This window comes from Piliocolobus tephrosceles, chromosome 12 (genome assembly GCF_002776525.5).
Source record: "Piliocolobus tephrosceles isolate RC106 chromosome 12, ASM277652v3, whole genome shotgun sequence".
Taxonomy (NCBI): Eukaryota; Metazoa; Chordata; class Mammalia; order Primates; family Cercopithecidae; genus Piliocolobus; species Piliocolobus tephrosceles.
The window spans coordinates 35,766,354-35,786,094 of record NC_045445.1 but is presented as its reverse complement, the minus strand read 5'-3'; the positions used below and the strand labels follow the sequence as shown (position 1 = coordinate 35,786,094).

The 19,741-nt window shown below is 39.0% G+C and overlaps 1 protein-coding gene across 2 annotated transcripts in view; it reads left to right on the top strand.

The window, feature by feature from the left end:
- DOCK11 (dedicator of cytokinesis 11) overlaps window positions 1-19,741 on the top strand; it is a 192,744-nt gene that overhangs the window by 69,003 nt on the left and 104,000 nt on the right. For both annotated transcript variants that reach the window (XM_026451858.1, XM_026451857.1), the window contains exons 8-14: window positions 2,309-2,486; window positions 2,878-2,957; window positions 4,368-4,451; window positions 8,549-8,689; window positions 10,061-10,273; window positions 15,159-15,281; window positions 16,759-16,841. In XM_026451858.1, coding sequence (XP_026307643.1) covers window positions 2,309-2,486; window positions 2,878-2,957; window positions 4,368-4,451; window positions 8,549-8,689; window positions 10,061-10,273; window positions 15,159-15,281; window positions 16,759-16,841 — 902 coding nt within the window. The remainder of the gene's footprint in view (window positions 1-2,308; window positions 2,487-2,877; window positions 2,958-4,367; window positions 4,452-8,548; window positions 8,690-10,060; window positions 10,274-15,158; window positions 15,282-16,758; window positions 16,842-19,741) is intronic.

Below are 19,741 nucleotides of genomic sequence, written 5' to 3'. Positions count from 1 at the left end.
TTTTTCTTTTTTTTTTTTTTTTTTTTTTTTTTTGAGACAGAGTGTCACTATGTTGCCTAGGCTGGAGTGCAGTGGCGCAATCTCAGCTTGCTGTAACCTCCACCTCCTGGGTTCAGGCTATTCTCCTGCCTAGAGTAGGTGGGAGTAGAGGCACTCACCACCATGCCTGGCTAATTTTTGTATTTTTGGTAGAGATGTTGTATAACTTTCTCCTTAGTTCAGTTAAAACCGGTTCTTGTCACATAACCAGGAAAGATTAGGCTTATGGACACATAGAAGGGTGAGAAGTGGAATTTACTGGGTGAAAAGGAAAAATAACTCTCACCAAAGTGAGAGAGTCCTGCTAGCAGGTTTCCCACCTCACAGATTGAAGGTTTCACTGGGGACCCTTGGCTGTCTCCTTTCTCTATCAGAGATGGGCTTTCTCCATGTTGGCCAGGCTGGTCTCGAACTCCTGACTTCAAGTGATCCGCTCACCTCAGCCACCCAAAGTACTGGGATTACAGGTGTGAGCCACCATGCTCAGCCCCCCTCATCTGTTTATGATACCGCCTCCCAAATATTTTCAAATGTATAAATCTTTATGACTTGAAACAGCAGTTTAATTTCATCCTTTCCTAGACTCCGAAGATTAGAAGGAGGAACTTTCTTGGTTCCTTCTTGAATAATGACCATGCAGTGGAAAATTATTGATTCATGAGCATTTCTTGAAATTAATGCTGTGGGGTTTGAAAAGGGTAGTATGTCATTTCTTTTGTCATGACAGAGAAGGTGGTAAAGTAAAATAATGTATCAGCATGTTTGAGAAAAGGAAGAGACTTATTTTCCTGGTGTGTTGATATTCAGCACAGGTTACTTCCATGTAGTTTATGGAGAGTCACAATTTAATGTGAACCAACTATGGTTGTATGGTCTTACTTTTTCTTTCTTTTTTTTACCAAGCCCTTCCTCCTCCTCCTCCTCCTCCTCTTCCTCCTCTTCTTCCTCTTCTTCTTCTTCTTCCCCTTTCACTTCCCCTTCCCCTTCTTCCTTCTTCCCCTTCTTCTTCTTTCTCTCTGTTTCTCTCTCTCTCTCTCTCTTTCTTTCTTTTTTTGAAACAGAGTCTTGCCTTGTCTGGAGTGCAGTGGCATGATCATATCTCACTGCAGCCTTGCAGCCTTGAACTCCTTGCTGCAAGGAATCTACCTTAGCCTCCAAAGTGCTGGGATTACATGCATAAACCACCATGCTTGGCCTTCTCTTTGTAATTTTTAATTATTTTTTTGAGGCAGGATCTCACTGTATTGCCCCGGCTGGAGTGTAGTAGTGTCATCTTGGCTCACTGCACCCTTGAACTCCTAGGCTTAGATGATCCTCCCACCTCAGCCTCCCGAGTAGCTGGGACTACAGCCACGTGCCATCACGCCTGGCTAATTTTTCTTTTTTGGAGAGATGAGGTTTCACCACTTTGCTCAGGCTAGTCTCAAACTCCTGAGCTCAAGCAATCCTCCCTCAGTCTCCCAAAGTGCTAGGACTACAGGTGTGAGCCGCTGCCCCCGTCTTTACTTTTTCATTGTTATGGATATGGAATATTTCTACATATTTTGGGGGTATATGTGATAGTTCAATACAAGTATACAATATGCAAACGATCAAATCAGAGTAATTGGGTTATCCATCACCTCAAGTGTGTATCATTTCATTGTGTTAGGAACATTCCAAATCCACTCTTCTAGTTATTTTGAAATATACAATAAATTATTGTTAACTATGGTCGCCCTGTTGTGCTGCCAAACTCTGTAGTCTTCTTTTATACTACTGTGATACAGTTGATACTGTGCGTGGTAAAATGAGTTAGGATCTGTAGTGCCTTTTATGGTGAGATATAAATTAAGTATCAGATTTGTTTCAGGTCATATTTAAATTTTTTGAAGTGCTGACTTTGAAAATCCTTAAATATTCAAGGAAAAGTTTGAACAGGCTGGAAATTGTAAAATGTTTGCTTACTTTTTTGGTGGTACTTTGATTTTCTAAATGTGAAGGATGCCAAAAGGCCCTAAATGATAATACTTAACAAGTATTGTTTTCTGCCAACTTTATGCATATTCATACTACTGTGCTCAGTCCTGAGGGGAACAAAAAATATATTTAACATAGTCATTTGTTGTCTTAGAGTGTCTGTTTCTTACTGAAAGAAGCAGTTATTTCATGAAAGTCTTGACGCACATATATACTAAGCTGAGATAAAAATAAATATAAACTAATGAAATCTAATAGTTAAAAGGACAACTAAACTAACTGAACACATGCTTTTTTTTCCCCCTTCTAGTGCCCCAAAATGCGCCGTCATGCTTTTGAACTCAAGATGTTAGATAAGTATAGCCATTATCTGGCTGCTGAAACTGAGCAGGAAATGGAGGAATGGTTGATAACTTTGAAAAAGATTATTCAGATCAATACCGACAGTTTAGTTCAAGAGAAAAAGGAGACGGTAGAAACAGCACAAGGTCAGAATTTTAAAGTGATTTATTATTGAAGTAAAGCCCTTGTCTTTATTCCATGGAAATGTCCTCTGTGCAGGGTGAATAGAGAACTCTTAATCTTAAAAGTTGACCTGCTTCTTCATTAATAAGTGACTGTGAAGGTTGATAGACTTTTAAAAAATAGTTGATGCTGTATGGGCTCTGACACATGAAATATAACCAGACTAAAACAGATAGAAAATTCATGGCAGGTTTTCAGAAGTCCATTAAAGTTTTCCCTATGCTTTCATAATAGAAATTCTTTGCAATAAATCTAGTAGGAGAGGATGGGTGGGAGAGATAGTTAGGATACTCCTCTTAGGTTATTAGTAATGGTCTGTATGGTTTAGAACATCTGCTTTTAATGAATTTGCAGATGATGAAACTAGCAGCCAAGGAAAAGCCGAGAACATCATGGCAAGTTTGGAAAGGAGCATGCATCCGGAACTGATGAAGGTACATCTTTCATATGGCAACTTGCCCTCAACTGAGATAATGCAGGATTAGCTATTAAAGTTTTAATGCTGGATTCCATTTGGCAATGTCATTTCCACGTTAAAAACCACAGCAGATTGGTGAAACAGGTAGAGATTGTAAAAGAATAGTTGCACTCCTGAAGACTTACTTGTAAGTACCAACTGACAGTTTGGAAAAATCTTATTTTTTTCCAGACACCAAGAAATACTTCCAGGCTTTTGTGACTTCATTAATTTTATCTGCTAGTTCTTATTCAATTTAATTACTGTATATCATTCATAAAATAATTCTTCAGAAGGATAATGATGCAACTCATGCACATGATATTTAATCTATGACCAACATATGTTAATCTCACATGAAAATCATATTCTCTATATGTAAATATATGTATATATGAATGATGCAATCTGACAAAGATTTTGCTGCTGTTTGAAGTCTGAAATGAACTAATTTTGAAATTGTAGAGATGATTGTTCTGAGTATCTTATGAAGATATTATATCCTGTAGACTCTGTATTATAGTAGATTAGTAGGTTGTGACCCATTTATTCATTTCAATCTTTGTCAAACCTATTTATATTTTTACTTTATTCATCTTCCTGGACAAATTACACAAATTTGGAAACACTTTTTTTTTTTTTTCTGTTTTAAATTTACCCCTCATAAACTTCAAAGCTATTTTTCAAAATTTAGGGACACACTCATGATCCTCTAATCTAGGTTTTTTTTTTTTTGTTTTTTTTTTTTTTTTTTTGAGACAGAGTCTCACTCTATCGCCCAGGCTGGAGTGCAGTGGTGCGATCAGCTCACTGCAACCTCTGTTGCCAGGGTTCAAGTGATTCTCCTGCCTCAGCCTCCTGAGTAGCTAGGATTATAGGCGCCTGCCACCACGCCCAGCTAATCTTTGTATTTTTAGTAGAGACAGGGTTTCACCTTGTTGGCCAGGCTGGTCTCGAACTCCTGGCCTCAAGTGATCCACCCACTTCGGCCTCCCAAAGTGCTGGGATTACCAGCATGAACCACCGTGCCTGGCCTTATCTAGGATTTTGTAAAATGATTTTATAGATTTTAGTTGCATTCCCTCTCAATCTTTGTCATCCTGGACTGTGCAGCTTGTTAGGTATTTCCCAAAGTGATGGAATCAGAATTACATATAATATTCTATAGCTAACATAATGGCTATGAAAACTATGGTGATTTCTCTTTTGTTTATTTCTCCTTTGCATCCAGAGTCTCTTTCATTCCTGTTTTGTACTGACTACAGGACGAATGGTGTATTTTTGAAGCTGTGACAGATTGATAGTTTCACATAAAGTATATATTTAAATAGTATTTAACACTGTTTTGAAGGAAATGAAGTAACATACATATTTTTTAAAATTTTAGTATGGAAGAGAAACTGAACAACTAAACAAACTCAGTAGAGGAGATGGAAGACAGAATCTCTTTTCTTTTGATTCAGAAGTTCAGGTATTAATGATATGTTTCTTTAAATAGTCTTAGAATTATTGCTTATTCAGATAAACAACATCTTTGAAATGTTGAACTCACTGTTTTTTGCACCAGTGGGGAATATAGATTGTTTTATATTTGTCTTGTTTACTTTGAACAGGTAACTTAACAATTAACTCTTCACTCAAGGGGACTGCAACATATGCAGATAATTTGTAGCTGAATTATATATATATATATACACACACACACACACATTTATCAATTTCTTGTATTCTTTTCTCTTCCTCTTGCTCCTCAAAATACATAAATTAAAGCGCTGTTAAAGGTGGTTACAGTGTTCTTTTAGCCCATGAAATACAATTGTGATCTAGTGGCAGAAAGTATCTCCAGTATAAAGAACACATGAGTCATATGAAACATTTATTTTTCACATTTGATGTAGGCCTGTAGAACTAGGATAATTTTCATGTCTGGCTTAATCACACTTTAAATGGAGGGTGGTGCAGGAAGGTGCAGGTGTATGTGCAGATGTGTATTTTAACCTCTTTCATGAGAGTTAGATGTGTTTTGTACTAAGATATATGCAGTTAATATTTAATTCTATGGCACTTTCTAAGTAAGTTTTTAATTTGTTTAAGTGGGAAAGGTCTACCGTATTGAAGTATTACAAATATTTCTCCTAATGGGAAATACTTTTTGAGAAAATGAAATTGAGGAAGATGAAATTTTTTGGCTTTCTTTTGCCTTTTCCTACATGAGGTTTCAAATGAAAATTTTTGATTTTGTTTGAAATCGGAAAATGTGCATTACAGTTTTTTCTTCCATGAAAATATGAAATAATTTGGGGAAGTCTGATTTTGTTGTTGTCATTTTTTCTTTTTATTTTCTTTTTCTTTTTCTTTTTTTTGAGACGGAGTTTCACTCTTGTTGCCCAGGCTGGAGTGCAATGGCACAATCTTGGCTCACCGCAACCTCCGCCTCCCCTAGCGATTCTCCTGCTTCAGCCTCCCAAGTAGCTGGGATTACAGGCATGCGCCACCACGCCCAGCTAATTTTGTATTTTTAGTAGAGATGGGGTTTCTCCATGTTGGTCAGGCTCATTTTGAACTCCGGACCTCAGATGATCTGCCCTCCTCGGCCTCTCAAAGCTCTGGGATTGCAGGCGTGAGCCACTGTGCCTGGCCTCTTTTTCTTTTTTTTAAGTGTAGTCAAGTACAGTAGTGACAAGGGGAGAAAGAGTAGAACAAAAAGTTCAATATGTAATTGACTGAACAATCAATTGAGATAACTTACTACCTATGGACCAACTGTTGTGTTTTTTTGCCTCGTATGGTTTTCTAATTAAAAATTTAGTTTAAAATGGAAAAAGTATATAGGCTATAAGTAATGTAAACATTTTTCCTTAATGAAAATATCACACAAGAAAATGGCATTATTTGGAGAAAATAGATTTTAAAAAATAATTTCATTTCCCTTCCCACCCCCCACGGAGTTAAATATTGCTTTAGTGCAAGTTATGTGGTTTTTTTTTTTTAATAAAAAAGTAATAGTATAATGGGCCTCAGGGATGTTTGTTCTAAGATATTCATTCAGAAATTTACTTGTTCCAAGCATGTCTGAGTCTTTGATCCTCCCACCCATGATTGGGCTCTAGTTGGACATGTCAGGCTGTTTCATTGTATACAAAGGAACCAATTGACTGTGGTTGAAACTAAGTCCAGTATCTTTACAAATTTGTGGTGTAGCGTTTTTGTGGTAATAAAACTGAACTGGTTTTATGTCTGAGTTGTTTATCAGTGAGCTATGGTAAGAGAGAAATTCACAGTTGTGATGAAGCTTTAAGGAGAAGAAATTGAATGTAATGTTGGTTATGGAAGGCAGTCTCACCTCAGAGAAACCTATGTTGTTATCTGTCAAGTACCTTTTCTAGGTGAGGCGCCATCCCGTAATTTCACCTTTTCTTTTGGCCATAGTTCATTGTTTAGAGACATGACCTTAGAGAATAAAGAAATACTGGCTGACTAAAGGGGATGGCTCAAACTTTGAGCTGAAAAGGCCATATGTCCCAACATTTGTACTCACAGGCCTTAGAATGGAAAGGATTTGAAGGCTGGAGTGGTTTGGTCCAGTTTCTCTTTCCATTCTATTGTCTGAGTAAGACAGAAAGGAGAGCAGATAAATGGGTGGAAATTAAACTTGATTTCCATGGCAATGACTTGCCTCCACAGATAGATATATGTTCAAGAGGGATCTGTCTAGTCCCACGCATTCACATTCCTTTTGTAGATAAATAGATTCAAAGGGGAAGAAGTCATGCTTTCAGGCACAAATCTTACGCATTGGGTCCTTTTAAGGAGGTTTTAGTCATACCGGGTAGGTTAGAATAGCTATAATTATCCAGTATTCTTCAGGCATAATACCTGTTTTGGCTTGATTTATTTAGGTAATTGAGAAAAATTTTTGTGTTTCTTGTCTTGAGTTTTCCATACTGACAGTGTCATTCTGCTCAGATCCATCCAATCATTTTCTGCCTACAATGTCTATGGCCTTAATGGAAGTATAGTAAATTATCCCCACAATCCACACTTTTCTGCCTCTTTGTGAATAGAATAGAAGTCTGTTAAGACATTCAGCATGAACAGATAAACTTAGATTGCCTGAGCAATCTTTATCTTTGAGAGACAGATTCCTCCCCTACTGAAAGGAATTCCTTTACAAACCCCATATCTTCTCCTTAAACTTGTTTTTATTTCAAAATACCAATAATTTTTAAAAATTGATTGCTGTGGCAGCCCAGGTCCATTGCCCAGCTCTGTTAGCTGAGTTCAGTGTTGCTCAGTTTCCTAAGCAGATGCCTCTTACTCTGTTCATATTAAACATAGGTAGTCCATGGGGTTCCAGCCTTTTGTGCCTCTCAACCTAAATGCTGCTGACTCCCACATCCAGATCTCTAAGTCAGGCCTCTCCCATTTTTCCAACTACCTGCTACCATCACCTCGAACACAACACATTCCATACCGAACTCACCATTTCTACTCACTGTACCCCCAAATCTGCCATTCATTTGTATTTCACGACTAAGTTCATAACATCACTTTGTATCGAATCTCCCAAATTAGAGATCACTGTGTTAATCTTTCTTTTTTTTTTTTTCTGAGACAGGGTCTGACTCTGTCACCCAGGTCGGAGTTCAGTGACACCATCATAGCTCACTGTAGTCTTGAACTCCTGGGCTCAAGCCATTGTCCCACCTCAGCCTCCCGAATAACCGGGACTACAGACATACACCACCGTGCCTGGCTAGTTTTTATTTTTTTGTAGAGACAAGGGTCTCACTGTCTTGCCTAGGCTGGTCTCGAACTCCTGGGCTCAAGCGATCTTCCCTCCTTGGTCTACCATGTTAGTTTTGATGCTTCCTATACCCATTCCTGTCCATTTTGCCTCCTGCACAGCTCATAAAGGAAACCAAATTTCGACTATCCTGGAACATATATTGTGTGTGGAACACAAAGAATAAACACATATGAAAAGTCATATTGGAAAGATAGAGAAAGGGAGTATAGACTGTCAGGAAGTGTGCAGTTTTCTATAGGGAGCTAGGAAAAGTCTCCCTGCAGAAGAGTCGATTGATCAGAGACTTGGAAATGAGGGAGCAAGCCATGCAGCTATCTGAGGGAAGAGGGTTCCTGACAGAGTAGCAAGTGCAAAAGCCCTGGCGTGGGAGTGTCCTTGGTGTGCTGGCAAAATAACCAAGGAGGCCAGTGTGGCTTGAAGAGGGAAGAGGGCAAGTGTGGTAGGAGATGAGGTCAGAGCGGTGCGAAGAGACAGGGAATCATGCCATGTAGGACTTTGTAGGCCATAGTACAGACATGTGACTTTTCCATTGCCTTTAGATCCGAGTTTCATCATCTCCCTCTAGGATTTCTCCATCACTGATTAACCTTAGTGTAAAAAGTCTACAGAGGCTTGTTAAATGAAAACATAAAAAGGGTTCAAATGAAGAATGGACAGAGAACTGTTGGATTTTTGCCATTTTTGGTATATTGATGTAAATCTATGTTAATATGAATCCTATCTTTTTTTGAAAATGATTCATACTATCTCTTTTATAGAGGTTGGACTTTTCAGGAATTGAACCTGATATAAAGCCATTTGAAGAAAAGTGCAACAAACGTTTCCTGGTAAATTGCCACGATTTAACTTTCAATATCTTGGGCCAAATTGGAGACAATGCAAAAGGACCACCCACAAATGTATGTATGACTTTGCCTTCTACCCTCCTTGCATCAGTGCATTAAAGAAATGTCTTTCTCAAAATAATTTGTAAACCAAACCTCTGTGACATGCAATTTACCTATATAACAAACCTGCACATATACCCCTGAACCTAAAATGAAAGTTTTATATATATAAAAAAGAACTCTTATTACAATAAAAAAAATGAAGAAACATCTTTGTATGACTGAGAACTATTAATAATTGACTACGTGAAAATTTCAGTGCCACATATTATTATAAATTTGACATGCAAGAATTTTATACATCTCTTTCTTTTGCCAAAATATGACTATGTTCTCATTTTGAGGATTCGTGAAAATCTTACCTACTCAGAAGAGCAGATAGAGTAGGCTCTTGATGTTCAAGAGGAGCATGTCTCCCAAACTTGCAAAATCCTCAAATGCGTAAATTCTACTAGATAATATGTTTTCTTCTATGAAATTGGCTCGTAGCAATAAGTAAGGATCACCATAACCATGCTGGGATACAGATGCTATGCAGTCTGCTAGGCTCGGTCACTATTCTATAGCATTAGATTCATTTTGGTCTACAGAGAAAATTCTAAGTGATGGCTGTCATGGATCATTTGAGTTGCTTAGAAATCCTTGAAACTGTAAATGTAAAACCTTCAAAGAAACTGTTTTTTAGGTTCATCTTTATTTTTTGGTTCTAGTTTTGTCTATCAAAAATAAAAATCATTTTGTCTATTAAAAATAAAATGATAGATTCTCTTACAAAATAGCTTAAAAGTACAGCAGACTTTTCTGTGTGTAAAGGGTTAATCTTTATGCCATCTGGCATGAAATTTCTCTTTGTGACCATCTTTCAAATGCCATCTGTAGAGAGGAATCATGTCTTCCAAAATTGCTGATAGGGCAAAGCTTTTGTCAAGTAATTTGATGTTGATTGTTATTAGCTCTTATGAAATGTATAGTCAAGTAAGTTGGAACATGACAGAAGAGAATATTTATTTCTATACTGTAATATTGGCATTATTTTTTAGGTAGTTTCAGTTTACATTTACGTGTAGAGAATTAAATTTTATTCATAGAACATTTTGTGTTATTTAAATGTAGCTTTTGATTTCTATTTTTTTTTTGTAAACTTTATAACTTGTGAAATTATCTACACCTTACAGAAGTTAAAATTTGATGAAGTCTGTTGTTTTGGAATAGCCTTTGTTCTGTGCAGATAAGCCATAATATAATTTTAGCTAAGTGTTGAACTCAGAAAGGAATTGTAATCACAGAAACTGGAGGGAAAAAAACGTATTTTGCACTTGTGCGCCTCCCCACCATGCCCCTACTAAAGTCTCAGTTTTAAAATACAACTGTTTTTATTCCCAGGTTGAGCCCTTTTTTATCAATCTTGCCTTATTTGATGTAAAGAACAATTGTAAGATTTCAGCAGACTTTCATATAGACCTGAATCCCCCATCTGTCCGCGAAATGCTGTGGGGCTCTTCAACCCAACTGGCCAGTGATGGTAGCCCAAAGGGCTCTTCACCTGAATCTTACATTCACGGAATTGCGGAATCTCAGTTACGCTACATACAGCAGGTAACGAATGACATTTAGTCTTAGCAGTACGTTCAGAATAAGAAACAGAAATATTCTTGCATTATTTCGTGGTTTCAGACCAATGTTTTCATGACATTCTCTCTCATAAGGTCTTTCGATAGATATTTTTCCGGTGACTGAAGTTTGAGGGCAAAAATGGAAACCACTGAACATGCTGGTAACATGTTATCAAAGGAACTTTTTTTTTTTTTTTTTTTTCTGAGGCAGCGCCTTGCTCTGTCGCCCGGGCTGGAGTGCAGTGGCCGGATCTCAGCTCACTGCAAGCTCCGCCTCCCGGGTTTATGCCATTCTCCTGCCTCAGCCTCCCGTGTAGCTGGGACTACAGGAGCCCACCACCTCGTCCAGCTAGTTTTTTTGTATTTTTTAGTAGAGACGAGATTTCACCGTGTTAGCCAGGATGGTCTCGATTTCCTGACCTCGTGATCCTCCCGTCTCGACCTCCCAAAGTGCTGGGATTACAGGCTTGAGCCACCGGGCGCCCGGCCCAAAGGAACATTTTTAATGGGACCATGATGTAAGATACAAGGGAATTATTTTGCGAGATAGAAAGCTGATACAGGCCAGGCGCAGTGGCTCACACTTGTAATCCCAGCACTATGGGAGGCTGAGGTGGGCGGATCACTTGAGGTCAAGAGTTCGAGACCAACCTGGCCAACATGGTGAAACCCAATCTCTACTAAAGGCACAAAAAAAAATTAGCCGGGCGTGGTGGTGTGTGTGCCTGTAATAACAGCTACTCTTAAGGCTGAGGCAGGAGAATCACTTGAACCCAGGAGGTGGAGGTTGCAGTGAGCTGAGATCACGCCACACTGCACTCCAGCCTGGGTGACAGAGCAAGACTCTGTCTCAAAAAGAAAGCTGATACAAACACACATAAACATACCTGTACCCACACTCATGTGTATACTTCTGAGCAAGGCAATAAGTGCTTGAAAGTTTTGGTTTTTAAGAAAAATTGACCCTAAATTAACTCTCCCATCCCTAATTTTCATGTCCATTCTGAATATGAGTAGGTCATTTGGATGGGGCATGTGGTCTCTTTATACAAGGAGTTTTACTTGAAAAGCAATGGGTGGGAAGTGCTTGTGTCATAGCTATAATGCTATACTCTTCTGTTTATCTGGAGCAAAGATTCCCTTTCAGAAAGAGCTTAACTGTTCCTTGGAATTCTGACCTCTGACCAGACTGGAGGCAATAAGAAGTTAGCGAAGTGGTTTGATCATCTGCTCGCTAGACTTTTGCAGCTAAAAGGAAATGAGAGCATGGCATAGAATTAAAAGTAGAAAGAGTCATATGAACAAAACTGTTCATGTTGTAAGGAGATTGATTTTTTTCTAAATAAAAATACCATTCTTTTTTTTCCTGATTATAATAAGTACATTCTTATGTAGAAAATTCAAATAATATAAGAAGTATAAAAAAGAAGGTAAAATTCGCCACCAAAAGACAATGCCTATTAACATTTTGGTAAACATCTTTTCAGACATCTCTGTTGTGTATATAGAAATATATACACATTATGTATATGCTTATAAAATTATATTCATGTTGTTTTATACCTACTGTATTCTTTTAATATATTTATCATCCTACATCAATATCTATAGATCAGTCACATTTATATTAAAGGCTAACATGACATTTCATTGATTTAGCTACTTAAGACATTTCTAATTATTTGCTGTCAGAAATAATGCTGCATTGAATCTCTTGTGCACACATCTTAGCTCATTTGTTGAATTATCTCCTTAGAATAAATTCCAAGCACTGGGATTTTTAGGGTCAAAGATTATGCTGATTTATATAGATGATCAAACATTGGGGAAGACTTCTTTACATGGACTGTCACTGTCTTTTTGGGGCTGTGGATTTCTGGTGGCTTGTCCTCAAGTTGTCTCTTATTCCCTGATAGCCCCTTAGCTTGTTACTGAGACTGTAGTTGTCACCTCTGTGAACATTCCACAATGATGGTGGATGCTTCTGAAAGAGGGATTGAGCAAGTAAAGTGTTGTAAATATTTGAGAACCTGCTATTGAATTTTATGTTTAAAATTTCCTGCACAATATCAAATAAGTCATTTTAAGCCAATGTGTATTTCCCATATAACTTCAGTGTGTACCACTCAGCTGTATGTTCAATGCAGGAAGTTTAAATTATGATTTCAGATGTCATCCAGTTTGTAATTTGGGACAGGAAGAAAATCAACATTTGAAAAAGATCTCCTGTGTGCCAACATTATTCCATCAGTGTCTCATGTAATCATAATAGTTTATGAAATGATATAATCACTACTGTTTGACAGATGGGGAAACTGAAGCTCAGGGAGGTTAAGTAAGCTGCTCACCATTACACAGCTAGTCGTGGTGATGGTAGGATTTGAATTTAGGTCTGTTTGAAATAATTTGATCAAGAATAGTAGATGAGTGTAATTAAGTGCTGAAATATAGAACACTAGCACACGCCCTGCCACACCCTGGGAGCTTTGTAAGTGCTGGCGGCTGGGGTAGAGGACCTGGCCCATTCTCTAGCTGGAGGGGCCAGCAAAGTGGATAAGAATCGCCCTGGGGTGGGGAGGCATATTCATGCCCCTTGGTGGGAAACAAGGACTGGGCCATAGACCTTGTCCTAAACGGCCAGACCTCCAACCCACGTGGGATTTCTGGGCTCTCTCTGGCCACCTTTTGCATTCTGGGGACAGGGAGAGGACCAGAAGCTGATGAGACAAAAGGTAAAACAACCCCAGAGAATGTCCCCCATCATTAGAATCCCTGGTCAGTTAGAAAACGGACATCTCTGTGCCTCAGCATCCTCATCTACAAGTGGAGGTGGTGACCATACCTGTGTCCAAGGGCTGTGGGGAGGCACAAACAAGGTGCGTGGTTCTAAGAAAACACTCAGCACTGTGATGGGCACACTGGGTTTGGTCAGTGCAACGTAGTAGCTAGGAGTAGTAGCAGTAACAGTGATCTCAAGCAAGTGAAAACAGCAAGCTTTTATCAATTATCAACTACCTTAAAATTATAGTACTCATTGCTGGCATCAGTAGGAAATGCCTAGAGTACTGGGAATGGGAAACAATAGGTGCTCAGTAAATGTTAGCTATAGCAATAATCAGTCTTACTGTTCTCAAACTCCTGGGCTCAAGCAGTCCTCCTGCCTCAGCCTCCCAAAGTGCTGGGATTACAGGCATGAACCACCACACCCAGCAGTATTACTGTTCTAATCTGGCCTCATCATATGAGATGTTGGGTGTATGGACCTCAGGGCTGAGAGAGAATATAGCATGGGCGGTGTAATCTGGAAGCCTGGACTGCCATCTTCTTCACCTACTTACTCACTGCACAAACCTTTCTGAGCCTCCATTTCTTAATCTATAGAATGTGTATATAGTAGTGCCTACATTTCAAGGTTTTTATGAAGACTGAATGAGATAAAGCATGAAAACCATCTAGCATGGTTATGTGGCAGTTAGCGTAACACTGCACTCAAGGTGTACTGCTCAGCATACCTTCTGCAGGGAAAGCTCGGGCAGTCTGCCAACGTGGTCAGCCTCACAGCTCAAACAGCATGTTCCCGGCAGTACTAGAAGCCAGGTTCTGTGACCTTGGGATGCTTTGGTGGGCCACCTGGGTGATAACAAGGTACCTGATGTGCATTACTTCATTTAATCCATACAAGAGATGTATGAAGTCACTACTATCATGCTATTTCACAGATGAGAAACCTGGGACTTAGAATGTGACTTGCTTAAACCCATAAATATGTTGGAGCCAGAACCCAATAAATTTGACAAGCAATTTTGAACCACTTTGTTCATTTTCTCAAGGAAATTTGAACCACTTTGTTCCATGCTTGCTGCTTGGGAATTCAAAGCTGAGTCAGCCATTACTTGGGACCCTTCTAAGCTGTTTGACTTGGGGGGGATTATTAGCCTTTTACACTCAATTTTCTATTCTGCCTTGTCTACCTCCAAGGGTTCTATCTGGTACAAATGAGATAATGTGTCTGAAATGCATTGGAAACTGGAAATCACTATATTAACAAAGTTGGTAATATACCAAGGAAAAAAACGAAATTTTAGTAGAGACTCAGTGATAGATTTTTCCTCTTGAATTCATTAGTGATGCCCCTTTAAACAACAGGCATAACCAACTAACATGCTATGTAGAGGATATTATGTTTGGAAGGAGTCAAAACTGGACAGGAGGTGTTCCTGTTCCACATGCATTCAAAGAAAAATGTAACTTTGGTTGCATCTGCATTAGTACGTTTAAATAAAGTGTATGGGGACAAAATGAGTTTTGGATTCTCTGTCTCCTACCTTTGCATTGGAAGCACAAGAGCTCTTGAACTGCAGCAAAGGAATATCTTCTAAAGGATGATTTAGCTTTTCCATATTAGAGCAGTAAAGTTTCTTTTTCCTTCTTGGTGAAAATAAATATTCGTTAAATATTAATTGCTCTTGAGTTACATGCAGCTGCATTTAAAAACGTATATCTTGTTCCACTTGAGAAATGTACACTATTTTAACACACATCAATTAAGCCAAACAATGCGCATTGTATTAAATTAGGTCGAAGAACTCACTTTGCATACACAACCAAACCAAAGAGGCAAAGCAGCAACGGTGACACCTGCACTATGGAGGCTAACAGATGTGAGGTTGGTGACAAAATATAAAATCCATTTTGAAAAGAACGTTGGAAGCTTTGAAAACTGTATGAAAGGAGATTCTATCTATTTCTAGGGTCCTGGACACGATCCTTTGTTGAATATGAACATTCTTTACTAAAAATCATTAACCATAAACAACCATATGTACAAGGTTACGTAAGAAAGTCTAACGGAAGTACTTTTTTCCCAGGGAATTTTCTCAGTGACGAATCCACATCCTGAAATTTTTCTAGTTGCAAGAATTGAAAAGGTGCTGCAGGGAAACATTACACACTGTGCAGAACCCTACATCAAAAATTCTGATCCAGTAAAGGTAATTTATAAAGATTGTTGATCGACATTTCACCTTAACGTAAAATTTGCCCTTTGCTGATATTTTAAATGCCATTGCTTTGAGCATGCTATATATTCTGAAAACATTGTATACTGTGTATGTGTGCTAAAACTTGGAACATGGCATATTTTCCTATTGTCGTTGGTGTTCTTTTAATGTGATAATCTGATTTCTGCTTGATTATCAAAATAAGAGCCAAAAGCTTTTAGGCAGCATCTGCTAATTGACACCATATCCCTGACCGTAGCCGTTCTTTTCCTTACAGCCCTACATAAAGCCCTAGAATGAATGTCAGAGCTGGGAGATTAAAGATGATCCAGTCCTATAGTTCCCAAATGTCAGTTCATACCCAGATTTACTCCTGTCTGTGATGAAACGGGAAAAGAAAGACAGTGAACATTTCATGAAGCTAAATGTGTTTAATTCGGAGGGCTGCCCTTTATTCTGAGATCTTTGCCCTTCCTGCGTTTTAAAGGTTATGCGTATCTTCCTTTCATGAAATGTTGGCATATTAAATGGCAGGGATTTAAAAAATATTTTTGTCGAATGTCCTTAAGTGGCAATATTAAAAGTTGGCAACCCTATACTGTCATCCACAATTTCTAGAAAATTGTGAAATTCAAATGTTTGGAAATCACTGCTCTAATCTCATCCTCTCCTTTTATAAGTGGGAAAACTGAGACCCCAGGAGGGGAAGGTTCATGGTTGAGTTCACTAGTAGCACTCCAGCTACTGTGTATTTATGAAACATCAGTCTGTTGTACATGGCATTTCGTTGTGTGCCCAAATAGTGTTTATTAAGTGGAAGTTGCTGATGTGATGGGACTAATTTGTGGAGGAAAAATGTCTCAACAATATAGATAAAAGCCTCCAGCACTCTGTACCCCTAGGGATAAGCATCCAGCCAGCATTTCGAGGTCTGTTTAGACTCTATAGGCAGTTTATCTCCTTGTCATCTCTCCGTGCCTGTGCAAACAGCAGCTCCTGCCCACACTTAGACTAATTGCATTGACTCCTGGTGACTTGCTCCTTATCTTGGGAGTAGAAAGGGCAGCTGTATCCAGAAGAAACTTCTCCCAAGAATGATGAGCATTTGCCTGCTATGTGAAATAAAGTACATGTTAAAACCAGTGAACATTTTTCCAGTAGAGGTCTTTGGTGCAAAGTGTGCCCTATATCTATTTTGTCTGTCTTCTGCTATAAATGACAGAAGCTCTGTTAATGAGAAAATCCAAAGCCTTTATGAAATACTTCGGACTGGAAAAATGGCTGGCTGATGCATGTTGTTCTGCTTGTGGCTATTTCTATGTTTTTTTTGTTGTTGTTGTTTTTTGTTTTTTTTTTTTCCCCCGAGATTTTTGATGTTTTATAACGGTAAGTTGGGGAAATTATTTTTCTGGGTGGGTCCATGGCACTTTGAACAAATATAAGCCTGTCTTCTTGTTTCTGACCTTAGACGGCCCAGAAGGTGCACAGGACAGCTAAACAAGTGTGTAGCCGCCTTGGACAATACAGAATGCCCTTCGCTTGGGCTGCCAGGTTTGTACAATATAATCCTGACCTGCTCACTCACGTTCATATGTGAAGTTAAGGGCTGTTATACTTAATCAGCATTCAGCAGTGTGTTTCTGGCAGGCCAGTTGTATCTTGGGGCACTTGGGACGTAATAATTATTATTTTTGTTGTTGTTTTTGAGACAACAAGTTTCACTCTTGTTGCCCAGGCTGGAGTGTAATGGCGCAATCTTGGCTCACCACAACCTCCGCCTCCCAGGTTCAAGCGATTCTCCTGCCTCAGCCTCCCAAGTAACTGGGATTACAGGCATGTACCACCACACCCAACTAATTTTTGTATTTTTAGTAGAGACGGAGTTTTCACCATATTAATCAGGCTGGTCTCAAACTCCTGACCTCAGGTGATCCACCCGCCTCGGCCTCCCAAAGTGCTGGGATTACAGGGCTGAGCTACTGTGCCCAGCCAAGAATGCTTTCTCTTAAACTTTGCTGTGCATCAAAGACCCTCTCTCTCTTTTTTTTTTTTTTTCCATATGTCTTGCTTTAGGGAAGTTTTCTTTGCCTTTGGTTACTGTTCTGACTGACACCACTTAATTTTACTGCATTTAAAAGCAGAGTTTATTTGGTAGTAATGGAATTTTTTTTCAGAAAAGCAGAAATTATAGTGGGTTATGTACAGTATGCCCCCTATTTCAGAGTTGGTTGGGTTTATACTTTGAAAATCTATCGGAGAATATTTCTGGAAAACATACTGAAAATTCAGAGGCAAATAATGAAGTCATTCAATGTGAGTGTGTAATTAATACATTTTCTTCCTGACAAATTCTGCCAGCATATGTTAACTATATTTCATACCTGATGGTAGGTTACGTTATTTTATCCAAAGTTCGTAAATCCATGCAGGGATGACTTAAAACAGGTTTCTTGTTTATCCCCATTTTACAAGTACAGGTTCACTGACTTGTTTGTGGTACAGCCTGTACAGCTCACCGGGGCTTCTGCGGAAAGGGCACCATGTTCTGAATAATTCAATCAATTATGTTCAATGGGTACTAGGGAATAGCATAAGGGTAGGAGATTCTAAGTTAATTAACTCTTTTATTTGTCACTATTCATAATCATTTCATTTTGGACAAGGTCTCAAAATGTATTGTATGTTGGTAGATGAATGATCACTATTGTCCTCGTTTTGCAGACTAGTAAAAAACGACGATAACTAGGGATAGGTGAATGGCAAAGAGTAGCAGAGGTTGGTGTATGTAGGCATTATAGAAGGTGAGGTATGGCTTGTAAATATCAGCATATTTTTAATGCTCCAGCCTGAAAAGTCCATTGCTGCTGCTGCTATTATTATTGTTAATAGTTATTGGCCGGGCACAGTGGCTCACACCTGTAATCCCAGCACTTTGGGAGGCTGAGGCAGGTGGATCACAAGGTCAGGAGTTCAAGACCAGCCTGGCCAACATGGTGAAACCCCATCTCTACTAAAAATACAAAAATTAGCCGGGCGTGGTGGCAGGCGCCTGTAATCCCAGCTACTTGGGAGGCTGAGACAGGAGAATTGCTTGAACGCGAGAGGTGGAGGTTGCAGTGAGCCAAGATCACAGCACTGTACTTCAGCCTGGGCGACAGCAAGACTCCGTCTCAGGGAAAAAAAAATATATATATATATTTATCAAGTGCTAACTCTGTTCAAGGCACTTATCTACGTGCTTCATGTCTATTGTCTTAAAAGGTGGGTACTGTTATCCCTGTCTTTGAAGATGAGGAAATTGAGGCCCAGAAGTGAAGCAGAAAGACAAAAATATAAATTATTTTCCAAGTTCACACAGCATGTGGCAGAACATGGATCAGAACCCAGGGCACCTGCCTTCACAGTCATCTCTAGACCACTGTGGCATACGGTCCCTCTTTGGGCCATACCAGTAGCTGCTTGATGCCGTTTTACCAGTAGAAAAAATAATTTTGAAGTCTTCAAAGTTAGAAGTTTTGATTTCCAGTTCTGATGAGGAATTAAGGTATTTTTTTCCTCCTGAATTGTTTTGGTTCTCAGCAGTAGTAAAAACTTACTCAAAAGGCTGGGCTGGATGTTTAAAATATATATGATAAACCCCTGTTTACTAGAAATAAAGGAGGTGTGCTTAGCGAAGGATATGAGCAGACACTTCTCAAAAGAAGACATTTATGTGGCCAACAAACATATGAAAAAGAGCTCATCATCACTGGTCATTAGAGAAATGCAAATCAAAACCACAATGAGATACCATCTCACGTTAGTTAGAATGGTGATCATTAAAAAGTCAGGAAACAACAGATGCTGGAGGGAATGTGGAGAAATAGGAATGCTTTTACACTGTTGGTGGGAGTGTAAATTAGTTCAACCATTGTGGAAGACAGTGTGGCGATTCCTCAAGGATCTAGAACCAGAAACACCATTTGACCCAGCAATCCCATTACTGATTATATACCCAAAGGATTATAAATCATTCTACTCTGAAGACACATGCACATGTATGTTTATTGTGGCACTGTTCATAATACCAAAGACTTGGGACCAAACCAAATGCCCGTCAATGATAACTGGAAAAAGAAAGTATGGCACATATACACCATGGAATACTATGCAGCTATAAAAAAGGATGAGTTCATGTCCTGTGCAGGGACATGGATGAAGCTAGAAACCTTCATTCTCAGCAAACTAGCACAAGAACAGAAAACCAAACACCACATGTTCTCACTCATAGGTGGGAGTTGAACAATGAGAGCACATGGACATGGGGAAGGGAACATCACACACTGGGGCCTGTTGGTGGGTGGGGGGCTAGGGGACGGATAACATTAGGAGAAATACCTAATGTAGATGATGGGTTGATGGGTGCAGCAAACCAGCATGGCACGTGTATACCTGGGTAACAAATCTGCACG